At 33.9% G+C, this 20050-nt stretch overlaps 1 protein-coding gene across 1 annotated transcript in view; it reads right to left on the bottom strand.

The window, feature by feature from the left end:
- Positions 1–20050, bottom strand: part of LOC136031542 (PHD finger protein 3-like) — a 151024-nt gene that overhangs the window by 110919 nt on the left and 20055 nt on the right. Inside the window, exons 3-6 of the mRNA XM_065711212.1 lie at positions 13532–13720; positions 8670–8771; positions 6004–6191; positions 36–194 (exon numbers count right to left, since the gene is read on the bottom strand). Of these exons, the coding sequence (XP_065567284.1) occupies positions 36–194; positions 6004–6191; positions 8670–8771; positions 13532–13720 (638 nt within the window). The remainder of the gene's footprint in view (positions 1–35; positions 195–6003; positions 6192–8669; positions 8772–13531; positions 13721–20050) is intronic.

The following is a 20050-nucleotide window of genomic DNA, read 5'->3' as shown; positions in this document are numbered from 1 at the left end:
TTCAAACTACATGCGAATCTGAAATAGTAACTTACATCAATTGGCTCCTCACTAGTTTTGTCACCTTGTTGCAGTATTTTCTCTTTCCTAAGTAGTTCATAGTTTTCAGCTAGTATCTTCTCTACTTGTTCACGTTCCGCTTTGTCCACCTGCCTCTGAGATCTCCGTGGAGGGGATGGTGGACATTCACGATCCTGAAATTCAATAATTCCATAATTACTCGACAGCTGGATATCCTCTATAATATTATCTGCACTCCCGTCCCGCCAGCTCCAATAATTTATTTAGTCTAATGATTCAATTTAGTCCCAAAAAAAGTCCAATGGACCAAATTCAACAAAGTCAAGTTGATTAAAATCCTTACACATTTTGAAATTCATCAAAAACATCTAATATCAAAGATATCTGTAAAAGAATAGCAAAAAGTATTAAATATCTAAGACCAAGGTGTGTATTGGGTTCAATTTGTGAATACGTTAACCTTGACCTCTGAGCTCGAGGGCAAAACTGTTTAAAAAGAACAAATTTGTGGTCCAATCCGGAACAAATACTACCTTTTCATCAATATTATTTTTTTTTACCTCCTCCTCAGAAATTTGTTTGCAGACTCGTTTGTTTCATACAACTTAAAAGTTGATCCAAACAAAATATCAAAGATATTATAAGATATATATAAAATATTAAAGATATATTAAAAAAAAATTTTTAATATATATATAAAAAACATTGTTTTTTAAATATAAAAAACAATGCACAAATATACAAAAATAACAATGCAAAAATACAAAAAAAAATACAAACAATACAAAAATAAACAATACAAAAATACAAAGATATATTAAAAAACAAGATAAGATATATTAAAAAATATTATATAATATTAATTATATAATATGATATTAAAGATATATATACTATATTATATTTTACCCATGGATGAAGGAATTAAATACATGTAATGGAGCTATGAAATCGGACTGTTTCTTTTAACTACCTTGGGATTGTAATTGGTGGAACTTTAACTTTTAACCACCATGTAAGTTTAACTAGTAAAATTCTGGCAAGAAATCTAGTTATAATGAAGAAACTCACACATTTTTTTCCCCTAAATCTCTCCTCCGCCATCTTTATTTTTCTCTTATACACCCGTATATACTTTATTGTTCAAGTATCTGGCTCTCCACTTTTCCATCTATCCTTAAACCAATAAGTGTTCTACAAAATCACGTAGTTAGGCTTTTAGCAAGGATTCCTCCTCGTCAATCTGTTCAGGAATTTTTTCGAACCTTGAAAATTTTGCGAGCTGCGAGCCTCCGTGAATTTTATGTATTGTGGTTTATTTTTAGATTACTGCAGGATATTCAACCACGCTGTTTTAGTGATTTATTATGCGTTAGGTCTTTTGTTCATTCACACGATTCAAGGGGTGGTGTTGATTTAAGTGTACCTAGAAGCATTTTTCACGTTCATGTTTTTCTGTTTTATATAGAGGTACACGGAAATGGAATAGTTTGACGATTAATATAAGGGGTATTGGAGACCCTGTTATATTTCGAAAAACCATTAAGGAACTTCTTTTTTTAGATAATGAGTTGTGATTCATTCGTTTATTTTATTTATTGTGGGGGTTATGATGATATACAGTTCCCAGAGGAAAAGTAAATTAATGATGTTGTGTTTTTTTCATATTTATAGTTGAGTGTGGTGGTATTAGTGGTGTCGGTGGTCTAGTTTTCTTTTATTTTATGTATTTTGTTTTCTCTATCTCCCCCTCGGACAAGCTTTGCTTTTCAGGGGAGGTAGTAACCATTTTTTGTTTATTATCTGTTTAATGAATAAATTTTTCTCTTTCTCTATAGAATAAAACAACAACAAGAATTAAACATATAAGATCTGGATAAATGTTGGGTTCTATTTGGGTATACATTGGCTTTGACATCTAGGCTTGATGGAAGAGCTAATTCAGACCCATTAAGTCTCTTTCGTCTTGTTTAAAACTAAAGGTTGCAAAGCAGCATGCTAAGCTACAAGTCCGCCTTAAAATTCCTCTTAGGCAAAATGAAATGGCAAGGCCACTGGGTAGAACTATACCAGTCAAGAGAGGAGTCAGGCGGGGTGCAATTGCCTCCTCTCGTTATTTCAATAATTATGTCCTCGAAGCTCAGGACCAGTGTGAGATGTATTGGGTTCTCTCTGGCCTAAATATCTCCTTAGTCACTTGTGCTGATGACATTTTTAACAATATTCGAACAATGGACAAAATTTATGAAACTTGCTATAAACTGCAAGCAAAATATTTAAAATTTGGTCTTGAATTTAACGCTGCAAAGTTCGACGTCATGCTTTTTAACTGGAAAGGCCCACTTCTTCTTGAAATTGTACTTGGGAATTCAAAGATCTGCCCGTCTGATCAAATCGTTTATCTTGGTATTCCTATTGGAAACACCATTCCTCATACTTGTAATCTCCTAGCAGAACTCATCAAACGCCGCGCATCAGCAGCCTATGCTTCCATAATCTCTGCTAAGCTTTGTTTTAATCGCAGTTATCTTGTAACGCTGTACAAGACTGTTGCTCTCCCCCATATCCTCTACATTGCACCCTTCTGCAAGATTCTGACAAATGATGATAAATTGAAAATCCGCTCCACTTTTTTCCGTTTCGCAAAATGCCTACTGAGATATCCAATTTGGACACGCAATCAAAACTGTCTTCATCAACAGTCTTCAACTGTCATCAACAGTCTTCATATTGCAGATCCTAAACACACAACCACGACCACCTAAACAAACACAACCACGAGATTTCAAGACATGTTTGGAGCCAAGTTCTTCAACTATAGTTACCTTGACATAGTTGTATAGTGATATTTTGCTTCTTTTCTTTTCTTTGCAGTGCTCCGTCACTTTCTTTTAGTACAAAGACGGGTTTTCAATAAATTATCAAATTATACTAATTTATATATTCTTAATTTAAGTAAGCATAGATAGATAGATTAATTCACATGAAAGTCCTATTGGGCCATGGTGAAACACAGCAAAAAAGCGAAAAATACAACATCAAAACGTAAACTAGCAAAGAACACTAGAACTTACTATTCAAGAAAATTTTGACAATACTTCATACCTACCCAAACAAACCTTTCAATGTTTTTATATCTAAATAAAACCTACTTTTCAACATTTCAAAAATCTTATCTCTCCCCCAGCCTTCCTACCAAAACTTTCCACCCACAATTCCCTCAATTCCTAACATCCCCTAAACAAGAGCTAAGAGCTCATATGGCACTTGTGACGAGGCAAGAAGAGCTAAGAGCCAAGAGCTCATATGGTAGGAACTCTAACACAATTGTAAGAATCAATAGATTGATTTAAAAGGAAAATCAGAGGCTTAATGCCGGTTAGAATTTAAAATAAGAGCTCTGAGTCACGATGCCCTTCTAAATATCAAAAATCAGTCAGATCCGATCACCCACTCGTAAGTTATAAATACCTCATTTTTCTAATTTTTCCTCTCCCTTTATCAGTCACGTATCTTAGACAGGTTTTTATTCTTCCCGTCCAGTTTCATCCTGATCTCTCCGCTTTAAGTATTTTCTAAGATCCCCGGTCCCCCCCCCAATGACACTGGATCCGGTTGAGATTTAAAATAGAGATCTGAGGTACGAGGTCCTTCCAAATATGAAGTTTCATGAAGATCCGAACACTCATTCGTAAGTTAAAAATAAGTCATTTTTTTCTAATTTTTTAGAATTAACCCCCCCTCCAATAGAGCGGATCAGTTCCGACTATGTAAATCACATATCTAAGACTTCTGCTTATTTTTCCCGCCAAGCTTCATCCCGATCCCCCCAATCGAAGCGTTTTCCATGATTTTAGCTTCCCCCACCCCGAACTCCCCCAATGTCACCAGATTCGGTCGGGATTTAAAATAAGAGCTTTGAGACACGATATCCTTCTAAATATTAAATTTCATTGAGATACGATCACCCTTTCGTAAGTTAAAAATACCTCATTTTTTCTAATTTTTCAGAATTACCCCCCCCCCCCAACTACCCCAAAGAGAGCGGATCCGTTCCGGTTATGTCAATCATGTATCTAGGACTTGTGCTTATTTTTCTCACCAAGTTTCATCCCGATCCCTGAACTCTAAGTGTTTTCCAAAATTTTAGGTTCCCCCCTCCCAACTCCCTCCCAATGTCACCAGATCCGGTCGAGATTTAAAATGAGAGCTCTGACATACGATATCCTTCTAAATATCAAATTTCATTGAGATCCGATCACCCGTTCGTAAGTTAAAAAGACCTCATTTTTTCTAATTTTCCAGAATTAACCGCCCCCCCCCCAACTACCCAAAAGAGATCGGATCGGTTCCGATTATGTCAATCATGTATCTAGAACTTGTGCATATTTTTCCACCAAGTTTCATCTCGATCCCTCCACTCTAGGTGTTTACCAAGATTTTAGGTTTCACCCTCCCAACTCCCCCCCCCCCCCAAAGTCACCAGGTCCGGTCGGGATTTAAAATAACACCTCTGAGACACGATATCCTTCCAAAAATCAAATTTCATTAAGATCTGATCAACCGTTCGTAAGTTGAAAATACTTCAATTTTTCTATTTTTGCCGAATTAACCCCCCCTCCCCCACTCCCCCCCCCCCTCCAGATGGTCAAATCGCGAAAACGACTATTTCTAATTTAATCTGGTCCGGTCCTTGATACACCTGCCAAATTTCATCGTCCTAGCTTACCTGGAGGTGCCAAAAGTAGCAAAACCGGGACCGACAGACCAACCGATAGAACTTGCGATTGCTATATGTCACTTGGTTAATACCAAGTGCCATAAAAATGTTACAAATAATCATCAATCTCTCCACACACAATACAACTGTAAGGACCATCCCTCAACCTAGCCCTCCCTAAATATTTCCTTCGTTCTCCAAGAGGCCAAAAATTACAATAAGAATATACTAGTTTATATACTTATCACCCAGTAAACAGATGTACGATTCGATAAGAAACGAAAAAAAAAACAAGCAAACAATTCATATATTGAAATATTCTTTTTTAAGTTGAATAGGACGGGGTCACAAATATATTAGCTAATATTCTAATGTAAATAATTATTGTCTTCAGTGGCCGAGTGGATTGATCTCTATTTGGCAATATTTGGCTTAGGATGTGACCTCAGCCTCCACAGGGCCGATACCAGGAGGTATGCACTCACGAAGTGCTACATAAATCCATTGACTAAACGAGTACATATGTTAGTAATAGCATCAATATTAAAAATAATTATTATTCCTAATTGAAGAATTGAATAATTTTAGCTGGTGAATACGTTCATTTATGCATTGTCCACTGATGCCGTGTTGGCTTAGGATGTGACCCCAGTTTCCACAGGACTGATACAAGGAGGTATGCACTCACGAAGTGCTACACAAATCCATTGACTAAACTAGTACAGATATTAGAATACTATCAATATCAAAAATAATTATTATTCCTAATTGAAGAATTGAATAATTTTAGCTGGTGAATACGTTCATTTATGCATTGTCCACTGATGCTGTGTTCCATTAAAAACTTCAAATTATTAATACATTGGAATTTTACAAATATTGAATTGAGTAAAGATCAATTATTGAACATTGAATTGAGTCAAAATATCAAAAGAATCGTCAAAAAATGTATTGATATAGGAATACTCCAATCTAAGTCCTTTTAAAAAAGCTTGTAATGGTCCTAAAATTTACTAATGTCAGATTAGGTACAAATAATATGATCACTACATGCATTTTACTGAAAACAAAATAGGATGTATTGCATCTGCTTAGAATGGGATTGCAGGTTCAGTTGAGGGGATATTTAGAATAATGTATCATCCTGGGAAACAGTAAAACAGCTCTGAAAATATTTTTGTGTTTTTTGTGTTTGTTTCCTACGTAACACTGTTAGCTGCAATCTTCAAATTAACATAGCCATCCCAAAAGAAATTACTTACAATTGGGACAGTCTCTTCATGAACACTAGGCTGCAGTTCAATTTCGTCATGGATAATCTCTCCCGTGGTTGGTTCTGCCTCTTCTTCACTGTCATGAATGTCAACATTCTCAAATTCTTCGGCAAGCCGTTGAAAAGGTGCAGCTGAATAGCAATGATCCATTGTTATCAATTGCAGCAAACCAAGATCTGGAAAAAATAACTAATATTCAACATATCACTCCAAAAAAGGACAATGTAACGTAGGCAATTACAAGGGTGGAGCATCAATGGTACCTAACCCAGGGCCAGGGCAGCTTTAACGACTCAGGTCATTTATGAAGCAGGATTTAGTCACTCAAAAAGTCAGTAAGTAGGGTTCACCAGACACACAGTCAGCGGAATATCATTGGCACCGAAAGAAACATGATTTTTTCCTATGATTTCTAACAATTTCAAATTATTACTAGGTTTTCCTTTTGCTGTCTTAAGATGTCCATCCCACCAAGTGTGTGCACATGAAATCAGGTGCGTGAAGTGGGAAGGAGAGTTTTTAAGAGCAATTTGAGGCCACAAACCGAACAGAGTAAATATGTGGACAGCTATGGAAAAAGTTCCTAAACTGTCAGTAGCACAATTTCACACAATTCTAAAAGCTGCCAAATCTGCCCACATATTTCACTAAGCCATGAAAACTGCCAATAAGCATTGCTACTATGCTACCACACTTTTTCCACGGCGGCATGCAAAATTCCTGATACAATAGATAATTTCCAAGCTTTCTGCACCCCTATCAAAAATAGGGCAAATCAAAGGTTCATTTAAAGATACTTAAAAAAAAAAAATTAGCAAAAAAGCATAGCATTTTCACAGTAAGATACTAGACCCAGACTAGTTAGGGCTACCAGTGGTATACCAGTGGCTAAATAAATGTCTAAGCTAAGTGAATCTAAGTAGACTTATTTGTACTATGGACATCTTAGCCACTATGAGGACTGGGCAAAACATTTGAATTGCCCAGCTCGAATCTCACACAATATCACTGCCGCTGGTAAATTGCGACCCACATTGCAAAGGGAAGGGTCGTATCAGTCTGTATTTGTTTAAATCCGTCTGTTTAGGTTGGAGCTTACGTTAAGTCTTGTAGTCAATATGTCACCACTTTCTCTTGATTTCATTGAGGGGAAATTGACGCCGATTTATTTTTAATGAAAATAGATCAATCAATTATTCAGAAATCCATTTAATCGATTAGCATTGATCCAACCGATCAACAATTATCAATTATATCAACAATTTTACTTGGCATTCTGTTAATATAAGCTTTTACATACTACTTCATTGACGATGAATATGTTTACATTTACTGTATAATTACTAGTTCTTTTGAAGAGAGGTAGGCGTGATCGCACAAACAGAATTATTACACGCATAACGTGAATCTTGAACAGTTTTGGTCTCCAACGGTCCTTGAATAATATTGAAACGTTAAAGTTTTATTTTAAATATTTTTCAAACGGTTTTCTCTAAATATGAAATAAAACCGTTTCTTATATATTAAGAAATCACACTTTCTTAAATACGAAAGTGTGAAGTGGTTCTGACACCAAACATTACTAGGAAATCCTAACGGTCTTGGTGATGCAGGTTAAATGTTTGTGTTAAAGGATGTGGTGTCACGCATGTCCTTGAATTGTTATAATTCAGGAATTTTTTTTTCAGTTTCAGGAATTTTTTTTCAGTTTCAGGAAATCCTAACGGTCTTGGTGATGCAGGTTAAATGTTTTTGTTATAGGATGTGGTGTCACACATGTCCTTGAATTGTTATAATTCAGGAATTTTTTTTTCAGTTTCAGGAATTTTTTTTCAGTTTCAGGAAATCCTAACGGTCTTGGTGATGCAGGTTAAATGTTTTTGTTATAGGATGTGGTGTCACATATGTCCTTGAATTGTTATAATTCAGGAATTTTTTTTTCAGTTTCAGGAATTTTTTTTCAGTTTCAGGAAATCCTAACGGTCTTGGTGATGCAGGTTAAATGTTTTTGTTATAGGATGTGGTGTCACACATGTCCTTGAATTGTTATAATTCAGGAATTTTTTTTTCAGTTTCAGAAATTTTTTTTTCAGTTTCAGGAAATCCTAACGGTCTTGGTGATGCAGGTTAAATGTTTTTGTTATAGGATGTGGTGTCACATATGTCCTTGAATTGTTATAATTCAGGAATTTTTTTTTCAGTTTCAGCAATTTTTTTTCAGTTTCAGGAAATCCTAACGGTCTTGGTGATGCAGGTTAAATGTTTTTGTTATAGGATGTGGTGTCACACATGTCCTTGAATTGTTATAATTCAGGAATTTTTTTTTCAGTTTCAGGAATTTTTTTTTCAGTTTCAGGAAATCCTAACGGTCTTGGTGATGCAGGTTAAATGTTTTTGTTATAGGATGTGGTGTCACACATGTCCTTGAATTGTTATAATTCAGGAATTTTTTTTTCAGTTTCAGGAATTTTTTTTCAGTTTCAGGAAATCCTAACGGTCTTGGTGATGAAGGTTAAATGTTTTTGTTAAAGGATGTGGTGTCACACATGTCACTGAATTGTTATAATTTATGTCAAGACTGATCCATATTGCACACCAACGCCTAAACTAGATGCTGTGCTAAGGACACAAGATACAATTTTAAAGCCTCTTACCATCCCCACCACTTTCCAGCTCCTCTGCGTCTACATTTTCATCTCCTTCAACTCCGCTATCAGTTGTTGCAAAGTATTCAAGTATTGGCTCTTCGTCTTCTTCTGAAAGTAGATAAATATATGAATATGTATGAAAGTAGATATATATATATATATATATATATATATATATATATATATATATATATATATATATATATATATATATATATATATATATATATATATATATATATTTATATATATATATATATATATATATATATATATATATATATATATATATATATATATATATATATATATATATATATATATATATATATATATATATATATATATATATATATATATATATATATATATATATATATATATATATATATATATATATATATATATATATATATATATATATATATATATATATATATATATTTGTCTTATTTATTTTTTTAATATTCGGTATATGACGACTTATACTTACTTACGACACGACTGCCTGTCCATGGACTATTCTTTGCGGTTGATTGTGTATAGCTATGCTCTTTGACCTATGTAATTGGATGGATGAGTAGAGTTAAGGCCTCGTTCAAGTACTGATCTTTGTTAATTACTAAAGTAGAGAAACAGTCTTCCTTTCTCCTTCTGTCTTTCTCTTTTGTGTATATGATTAAATTTTTTCAAATTATCTATTTGTTATTAATTACTTATGTTATTTAATATATATTTTTTATTACTTAATATTATTTTTTATAGTTTATATTTTTTATGCTTGGTTTTATGGTGTTGTTTGTTTCTGTGTTTGTGCTGTTCCACTGGTGATTTTACATCTCGGAGGGTCGAGAAATGTTGTCGCAGCGCCATTTATTTTGAATTGTGTTTCTAATTGAGCGGATTTTCTTAAAAATTAGCCACATGGTAAAGATGAATTCTATAATTGTTTAGTTCATTCAGGTTTTTTGCAATGTGTTAATATTTGTGATTTGGTAAAATTTATAATATTTAGTTTACCTATTGTTGCTAAAGGGAGGGATATATTAACAGGATAAGCTTGTTTTGGTTTTACTTGGTTGTTTTAAATTTGCTGGGTTTTTTTTCTTTCATAGGCATATATTTTGGGGGTGATACCTGACGCGGGGATGCCATGGATATTCTGTGGTAGCCACAACACTGTGCTGGGTAGAGAATTTAGAGTGGCGAAACCCTATATAGGCCAGTGTATTCTCCTGATGAGCCCTTATCTTGGGTGTTGCCTCTGAATTATTTGTCTATATTATTTTTTCTATTGTTTGGTAAATGACGACTTATACTTATTGACGACATGACTGCCTGTCCATGGATTATTCTTTATGGTTGATTGTGTGTGGCTATGCTGTTTGACCTATTTGATTGTATGGATGAGTAGGGTTAAGGCCTCATTCAAGTGCTGGTCTATATTAATCACTAATTTAGGAAAACAGTCTTCCTTTTCTCCTTCTGTCTCTCTTTTTTTTTCTTTTTTTTTGTGTTTGTGCTGTTGCATTGGTGATTTCTCTTTTCATGATATATATATATATATATATATATATATATATATATATATATATATATATATATATATATATATATATATATATATATATATATATATATATATATATATATATATATATATATATATATATATATATATATATATATATATATATATATATATATATATAATATATATATAATATATACATATATATATAATATATACATATATATATATATATATATATATATATATATATATATATATATATATATATATATATATATATATATATATATATATATATATATATATATATATATATATATATATAGACTAAATTTAGAAATTTTTCCTAAATGAATATACGGCTATAGATATAAGAGCCGTCACAAGCAGATAAATATAAAACAAGACAGAATAAAATGCATGACTATTAAAACTAAAATTAAAAGTCCTAGAATCATCACTACAATGCATTGATTGAACATTCTCTCAATCTCGATTTAAAAGAGTATTAAAACTTAACTTAGTTTTTTTCTATTGTCACTCGAACAAATTGTTTAATGCCCAAACAAATGCCCTTAAAAACACACAGCTGATTTGTTTTTACCTGAATTAATTGCCTTGTTTCGTGTTTTTTTTTGTTTTTTTTTGTTTTTTTCAGTCCCAGTTGAACTTCCTTGAAGTGAAGATTCTAGGACTGTTTTAATCATTAATTATAGTTTTGATAGTCACATATTTCATTTGAAGCCATATCTAATATTTTTCTGTGCCTTGCTGACGACTTAGATAAAGTGCCAAAATATTAATTTAGAAAAAATTATATCATCCTAGAATACAAGATATAGGTTTTAAAGAAGAAAAAAAGAACGCTAAGATAATAGGTTGTTGATAAATTATAGAACATTTTTTTTTTTTCAGTTTTGAAAAACAAAATTCCTTTGCTTTCTATTTCATTTCTATCGCCTTTTTTTTCTATATTATCTATTATTTATTATTTATCATATTTTATTATATTATATTTATTATATTTACTGCAGTACTAAACCGTTCCTTTTTGATAGCACTAAACCAATTGGCTACTTCAGAATTTTTACTTGATAACACGCATCCGTTACGCTTTATAGACGCGTTCGTTACCATTGTTCCGAGGGTAAATGCAAATTTCTTATTTTTGTAGTTACGAACTAGAAACTTAAATCGTATGGTTCTCAAAGGTTGAAATTTATGATACGATGACTAAGTGAAGAACATTTTCATGAGGGATATATATATATATATATATATATATATATATATATATATATATATATATATATATATATATATATAAGGAGTAGCTGAACGTTTTTTAGTACTTTCAAAAGAGCTATTTATTCTATATATATATATATATATATATATAAGGAGTAGCTGAACGTTTTTTAGTACTTTCAAAAGAGCTATTTATTCTAATCAAACGGCTTTTGTGATTCAGGGGTCATTCCTAAAGAATTGAAAAAAAAAATTGAACTTTAGCGTAAAGAGTGAGGTAATGACGATGGGGTGTTCCCCCCTCATATACGCAATAGTTTCAGTTCGTTTTAAGGTTTAATGCTACTCCTTACTTTTAGTTAAAAAAACATATTTTTTATTTAATATGCATTTATATATATATATATATATATATATATATATATATATATATATATATATATATATATATATATATATATATATATATATATATATATTACATAACATACATATTTATACATATGTTGAAGCCTTGCTTGAAGGAGTTAACAAACGAATTCGATGGGAAAAGACCCAAGGTGGTTTGGTTCCTGATAAAAGTGCAAAGCCAAAAAAACTTATTAGTAATTTTGACAAGACATTCCTCCTTCAAGCATTGAAAGTAAGGTGTGTGCTGACGCGTTTGTCTTACCTTGTTTTTATTTTGTTTCTCAGTCATGTCTCGGCTTCAAGTTTCGAGAGAAAAAAAAAGCTCCCTTTAATCACAGAAAATTTAGCAGGAGAAGAACAGATGAAATAGAAAACAAAGGGAGACAACAATAAAAACACCCTATCTTAAAACCCAATAGCTTTGCGTTTTCTCTTTTAAAATTTATATTTGTAACCATACAACTTTTCAATGTTTGAACCAACTTAAACCAACCAAATGTTTGTATCGTATTTCACCCATAGTAGCAATGCATTTTATCGGACAATATCGAATGCTGGCAGATTCCTAACTCAAATTTCATCCATTTCGTGCAGAATATGTTTCCACAAAATTTTCACTTTTCTTGATACTACCCCCTCCCACTAGAAATTTTCCCTCTGTTGGATTATAGCTTATATATAAATCAAAGAACTAAATAGCCTAAGAAAAATCCTCTGGCTGCTTAAGAAACTTTGACATATTGGTAGATCCACATTCCATTGCACTTGGCCTGAGACAAAATCCATTTTTAGGCAAAAACCTCCATAGATGTGCTAAGGCCGGTTGTTAGTAGTAGTAGTAGTACTGCTAGGCGAATCTTAAAGATCACTGTTTCGGATGGTGTTCCCCATCAGACCCGTTGAGAACAAAGACAAGCCCCGAGAAAAATTGTCTCGTCCTACTCCTCCCCCACACTAACTTGTTATAATAAGTAGCATAAAAAATGCATTTACGTACCAGTCAAATCTCCGTAACACAGGAGGAGAGAGACTCTTCTAAAACAACGTCTTCATAAAAGAAAAGCAATATCTTTAGTCTGCTTATTTTATGTTTCTTTTTAATATAATAGTCGCTGCTCTGACATAATACCCTAACCCCTTGATGGTCCCATACATAGCCCCAATAGCATATTTCTTCATTTTGTTCATCACTTGATGAGTCAAATGGATAGCTCCTATCTAGACTCAAAGAAACTCACTTTCGCCACCATGATTGATAGTAATAATGGATGAAAATATTGTTCTAAAGGAATTAAATTGCGGACAGCACTCGAAGAAAACATGATAATCTGATTTATAGAAATATACTGCATATTATAAAGTAAAAATCTCATTGTTTTAGTGTTTTCTTTTAGTTTGATATATACCCTAGGGTTATATATGGGACCACCAGGGGGAAGGGAGGGTGTATTGTCAGGGTGAAGACTATTATACTGAAAAGGAGCATAAAATAAGGCATCTAATGTATGACATCTAAAACAAGGCACCTTTGTTTATTGAGATGTTTCCCTCAGATGAGCCCACCTTTTACATTGTTATTCAAACCTTAAACTAGGTCCCCTTGAAAATCCCCCCCATGATTCTGGTCTCAAACTAATATTTGACCTAATCCCCAAAATACAAAAGAAGTGTTTACCTAGAATACCAGAAAGACTATCGCCAAGAATTTGTTTTGCTTGCTCTGATGTTAGAGCTTGTTCAATCTTATAGAGTTCTTCTTGATCAATACTGCTAAAGAAATTATTACCAGGATTCTCTGCCATGGTGCGGTCTCTCAGCCCTGATTTATCCTCTGTTAATTGAACAAGACTCAAATTCTCCTTCTCTAAAAAATTAGAATCCAAGTATAACAAAGTTATAATAGGTTTATTAAATAAATATTAAATTCTAGACATTAATAATCTATTTATTAAATAAATAGATTTGTTTAGAAAAAACACATGACAAACAAATAATTGTAACTAACTAAAAAAAAGTAAAGGATACGGCATTAGACTTTACAATCCCTACCGGCGGTGCTGATCTTCTTTTCTTGGCCCTTCAGCCTGGAAGTGCAATGGGGGGTTGGGGGCCAACCATCCTGTACTTTCGCATACCCTTCCTGTTTACCTTCCCGAGATTTCTCCAGGTACCCATTTAGAGATGGGTCGATTCTGGCTAAGCTTACTGAGACACGCCACTGACACCCGTCCCAAACTGAACAATTGGGTGTCCCAGGGTAGGTAGAGACCCCCCCCCCAAAAAAAAAGTTTGACATCCAACACCACCATAGTAAACAATAAGCATGAAACAATTAGACATTATTATATTACCTCTGGGAAATATACATCATCAAAATCTTCACTAAATAAATCAAAATTCATATTCTACAAAAAGAAATTCCTTAATAGTTTTTCTATATATATTGAGTTCATCAATAATCTTAATATCACATATCCGTGTACCTCAATATAAGACAGAAAAATAAGAAAGAGAAAAGATGCCTCTAGGTACATGGAAATCAACACTACCGCTTGTATTGTGAGAATTAACAGTAGACCTGACGCAAAATAAATCACTGAAACAAAGAGGCTGAATATCCTGGTGCAATAAACCACAAAATATAAAATTTGCGAATATGTGAAATAAATAATTTCAATAAGAAAAATAAACAATTATTCTAAATGGAACAGTCAGAATAATTACTGTGGAATTAGATTATCAGACCAAATTTAGTAAAGGTAATAAAAATAACAGACACACACTTTTTGGCAGTATCAAATCGGAATCTGACAAGAGAATACTGTTACTAAATTACATAAAATTATACATCTGTTACTTCTTGTCGTTTGAAAACAGAAATATAATAAAATCACCGAGGTACGTTAAATAGATAGTCAATCAGTTCTGTTAATTATGAAAATTCTTTCAAGGGACACAGCCCCTCGCCGCCTCTTCAATACATGTACAAAACGTTTATCAGTCTCCACTGGTATCCGAGAAGTCTGACATTGATGGAAACTGATTAGGACTTTAGTGATTGCATCGCGGGAGCCTAAGGTTCCTTATTTGGGCTTACTTGGGTACTTAAAGCTTGAAAACCAAATTGACTGCCGTCAGAATCCCTGCTAATACTTTGAATTGTCCTTTTTAAACCACCTTATTCACCGGGATATCATTTCCCTCTTTCATCATTTCCTTGAATCCAGACTCCCTCATAGTGGCAGCAATTGTTTCCAAACTTCAAATGATCATCCAGCAGCATATGAGCAGCAATACTACTTTGAAGAAAATCGTAACCTCTCTGTAAATTAGTTTACAACGCAAAAAAACAAGAAGGAAGTGAGAACTGAAACTTTACAGGAATCTGACCAGAAGAGAAGGAACCATAGCTTTTCGTCTAAGGTCCAGACATGCAGGTACTCATTCGTACCTTGCAAGATTTCACGGAGAGGATGATATCTGTGATCATTGTGAGAGTCAAAGAGACAGCTGAATATATTTTAATTGATTGTGATCATTATATGCATCAGAGAAGCCACATAGAATCATTTTTCAAGGAACAAAAGGGAAATATTTCAGTGAATTTATTTGGTGGTTTCTTAAGTGATGAACTAAATACCACGGTCACGCCCTTAGTAGTGCAATTCTTAGAAAAAATTGGATGTGACAAGAAGATGTAATTAAAGACGCTGGGATTCATTTAATTTCCAGTGTAGGAGTAAATACTTGAAGAATAGATAGAGAGGACCTGAGTGACCATGTAGTCAAGAGGAGTCCGAAATTCATCTCATCATCACCATACGAGCTGTGAACAAAATTTTGTTCCCATTTTTTTTTTCAATAGCATAATTACAGTAGCATATTTAATAGCATAATCAGAGAGGGCACTGATTATGACTTTAGTGATTGCATCGAGGGGGCCTACGGTTCCTTATTTGGGTTTGCTTGGGTACTTAAAGCTTGAAACCCAAATTGACTGCCGTCAGAATCCTTGCCAATACTTTGAATTGTCCCTTTTTAACCACCCAATTTACCAGGATATCTTTTCCCTCTTTCATCATTTCCTCGAATCCAGACTCCCTCACAAAGCTTCAGCAATTGTTCCCAAACTTCAAATGATCATCCAGCAGCATATGAGCTGTGAACAATTTTTTTTTTTTTGAATAGCATAATTCTAAAATGCGAGCATAATTATGTGACGTAGTTTTTTTTAATTCAATGATTAATTGACTTCATGCATTTTGTTTTATTTGTCTCTTTGTTGTTTGTATAACAAGTATTATGACGAACAAGAAATAAGTTTCGGCGGATTGCCAGTTGTGAGTCCTTTTGGAATAAAAAGATTTTAGATTTAGTTGCGCAAAAACTGCGCAAATTCTACAGAGTTAGAAACAAATCAAAATTAAATGATCATGTTAGAAAATTACTTTGAAAACAAACATCTTCAACATAAATTCCATAAAATAATCACTGAGTTGGATTTTTCATATTGAGCTTGCATGGAGAAATAAAATGACAACAAAATTAATGAATAATGATTAATAAAATGAAACGAGAATAATGGGACTAAATTACAAAAATTATGCTCAGTGTTGCCATAGTGCACAAAATTTAAGCGGATCAGAGACATATTTTTGTTGCGACCCATGTGCTCCTGCTTCTAAACAATAGATATGAGGCCAACTCTTCCCCAGAACATCCTAAAAGTTTCACCTAAATCCCGACCTACTGTTACCGATACTGATCTCGTCAATTATACGTGAAAAAAATTCTGATTTGCATGAGGGCTTAAACGTACAAGTGAATTGCTAACATGGCATTTTTAGCTGCACACTACATGAGAATTTCAGCTGCATCCCCAAGGATGCTCCCCGCATATCAAAGATATGCTTTCTTTGTAGCCTGAATAAGCAAAGTGTTCAGGCTGTAACAAGCATATAAAAAACACATACACCTTTATACCCATAATAAGCGTTTACCACTGTCCCATACCTAAAGCCAAAATTTTAGGTTGGCTTGACCTTACAAAACCTCTTGAAAGTTTCAAATCCATAAGCCATTCTTGAAATATGGCGAATAACCCGTTCTGTTAACTGGAGTAATTAAATTGTCTTCCGATTTAAATCGCACCTTCATCTTGAACTGATTTAGTCTTATAGGGCTTATAGTACCAACACTCTTAGGCTGATTTGAGACAAAACCTGTTTAGCCCTTCTCTACCCCCTATACCATGTTAAAATTCAAGGTCACATGGCCCTTTCTCAAAAAGACTCCCTCAAAATTTCAACTTGGTCCCCTAAGCTGTTCCCAACATATTTTAAATAGATTACTTTGTTAATCAAACAACATTTAACCTCTTTTAATTTATCGCTCTCCTCCTGCCAATATAAAATTCTAAGACCCTCTGACCGCCCTATCTTTATTTTCTATTCTACCTGAAAGTTTCAACTCTATCCCCGAGATGCACCCAAGATTTTGCAGCCTCCAATTCAAATTTCGACGTCCACTGCTGCTTCCCCCTTAATACTCTCTGAAAGTTTCAACTTGATAACCAAAGCTATTCCTGTGATGGTTCAGATGCGCCATTTTGATAAGTTGGCAACATATACCTTCTTTGGATTTACCTTGCTACATATCGGAGAGTAGATTAAAAGTCCCATTGCAGTTTACAGTGCAAAACATTTTGGTTTAGCCCCTTCCCCTCCTTAAGAGCTAAAAATTATTGAGCCCCTTCTCCCTCTCACGAACAAATAAGTTTTAGTTCCTTGCCTCCCCTCCCTCTTCCTTTCCCTAACAGCCCCATAAAGTTTCAACTTGACCCTCCAAGACATTCCCAAGACATTACAGGTATGCTCATTTAATGACATAAAAACGTATAGCGTTTTTTTTATTATTTGCCTCTCCTTCTTTAAGCCGAAATTTGGGGTTCAGTCGACTCCTCCTCCACACTCTGAAAGTTTCAATTTGATCTCCCAAGCCGTTCCCAATATATAGCAGATAATTTGAAAACTTGGATCCACATAGTGTCTTTTGATTTACTCAGGTAATAGTGTTGTTTCCAGAGAATACTCTTGGGAAACTCTGGGAATCTCGGCATAGGGAATGATCCCTAAGAGCTCCTAGATGATCGAAGAATCAAGACCAAATATGACCACCTTTCTAACAGTTCATCGTAAGAAACTCTACAGAGCAACTGTAACAAGTACGAAACAACTCAGCCCAATAGAAACGGAAATTCTAAAAAACTCTAAAAAATAACTGTGATAAAAATAGATACTTCAAAAGAATCGGCCCTTGTTCACTCAAAAAACATATAAAATTTATTGGAGTTTATTGTCACCCATGAAAAGCAACGTGTCTGAGAAAATTTGCCTATTTTTCAAAAATGAGAGGAGGACACCCCCCAAAATTTAGGCGATCTTAATGAAAACTAAAAAAAAGTTTATTGTTAACAAAAAAGTTTTTTGTTAAAGTTTATTGTTACCCATGAAAAGCAACGTGTCTGAGAAAATTTGCCTATTATCAAAATTGAGAGGAGGACACCCCCCAAAATTTAGGCGATCTTAATGAAAACCCACCACAAGATTCACATACAGAGAACCTTGCTGAAAAGATAGGGTTCACTCCTATATGCAAAAATATGGCAAAAATATTTTTTGCCAGAAGAAAAATCACGGATTTGTGTTTATTTGCTTATTTTTGGGTTTATTTATTTGGGTTATCATTTGGAATCAATCGTCCTAGAAGATCAAAAAGGGCTCATTTGAACAGAAATCAAAAGTTCTAGTAACCGTTTTAAGTAACCAAAGACAGTGAAGGGCAGCTGGCTCTCCTACCGCATCACCAAATATGGCTCCCCTATGGCTCTCCTATCACCAAATACATCCAATCAAAATTTTATGATAGCCATCTGATTAAGCATTGTTGAAAGGTAAAAAATATGTAGGTATTTTTGAAGACTACAATACCTTTCCATGACAATAAATAACAGTTCAAATAGGGATAAATCCTTTTATTAGACCACAACCCTCATAGTCTCTGTAAATAATGCTGTAAGCTATGCAGTTTCCTTATTTTTTGCATTTAGTATTTGTTATGTGAAATGTGCAAAAAAAAATTTGGGGGAATTTTTTTGCAGAGAGTTTTTCCACGACAAGAATTGTCAATGGAGAGGAAACATTCTGGGAGGAATTTTACACAAGAGTTCCTGGGATTATTTGAAAAACAGTCAGAAATTAGAAAAAAACAAGCTTTTTTAAATTGAAAGTAAGGGGCAGCATTAAAACTTATAACTAACAGAAATTATTCTGTATATGATGGGACCGTGCCTTCCTCAGCCCTCATTATTTCCCTAAAGTTTAACTTTAGTCACAATTCTTAGAAAGACTGCTCAAACAAAAGTGCTGTCGAATTTCAATGAGAAGTATATTTTAAGAACTTTAAGACTTTTGTATAAAGAGCGAGGGTCGAGGAAGGGGGAGCCCTTTCATATATGGAATAATTTCTGTTCATCTTAAGCTTTAATGTTTGTCTTTACTTTCAGTTCAAAAAACGTGCTTGTTTTTCTTTTAATTCTCATGAAAACCTGTCTGTGAACAACAACTGATTTACAAAATTTAGGGCTACTGTCCCTGGAGCTGTGGGGGTGATGTTATTGACCCAGGAGGAGCTCTTATTAGACCTTTCAACTTTTCAGGACAAAACAACAGTCCCAAAATTCTGGTCCAATATCATGGAGGCGGGAGTGCAGAAAAGCACTTGGGATGCTATTCACACATCAATCTGTTTTGACCCTTTAAAAGAGTTCAAGAACTTTCTAATTCCAATCAAAAGAGCCCCTAAACAGTCTCTACAACCACCCCTTTTCTATAATGTAGCTGGGAAGCTGTTTGCTGGCCCTTGATCTGGCCCTTTTTTGGGGAGGGGGAATACTTTCTTTTAGATTTCTCTATTTGTATTGTGTTGTTGCTTAGCCAAAGAACTTAAGAACACAAGTTTGGAGCCGATTAGGGAAAGGTTTTTCCCTTTGTTGGACTCTGTTTAGGGAGAGGAGGGTGTGTTTCTACTTTTCCTTCAGCATTGGGGTCTCCTTGCCTAAGGACTGCAACGTTGGGGCTCAGCTAAATACCCGCCCCGCTTGCTGCCTGTGGTTATTGCATAGTGCTTATTTATT

Source organism: Artemia franciscana, chromosome 9 (genome assembly GCF_032884065.1).
Source record: "Artemia franciscana chromosome 9, ASM3288406v1, whole genome shotgun sequence".
Lineage (NCBI taxonomy): Eukaryota > Metazoa > Arthropoda > Branchiopoda > Anostraca > Artemiidae > Artemia > Artemia franciscana.
The sequence above is the reverse complement of the archived record's forward strand: the minus strand, read 5'-3'. Positions and strand labels throughout refer to the sequence as shown.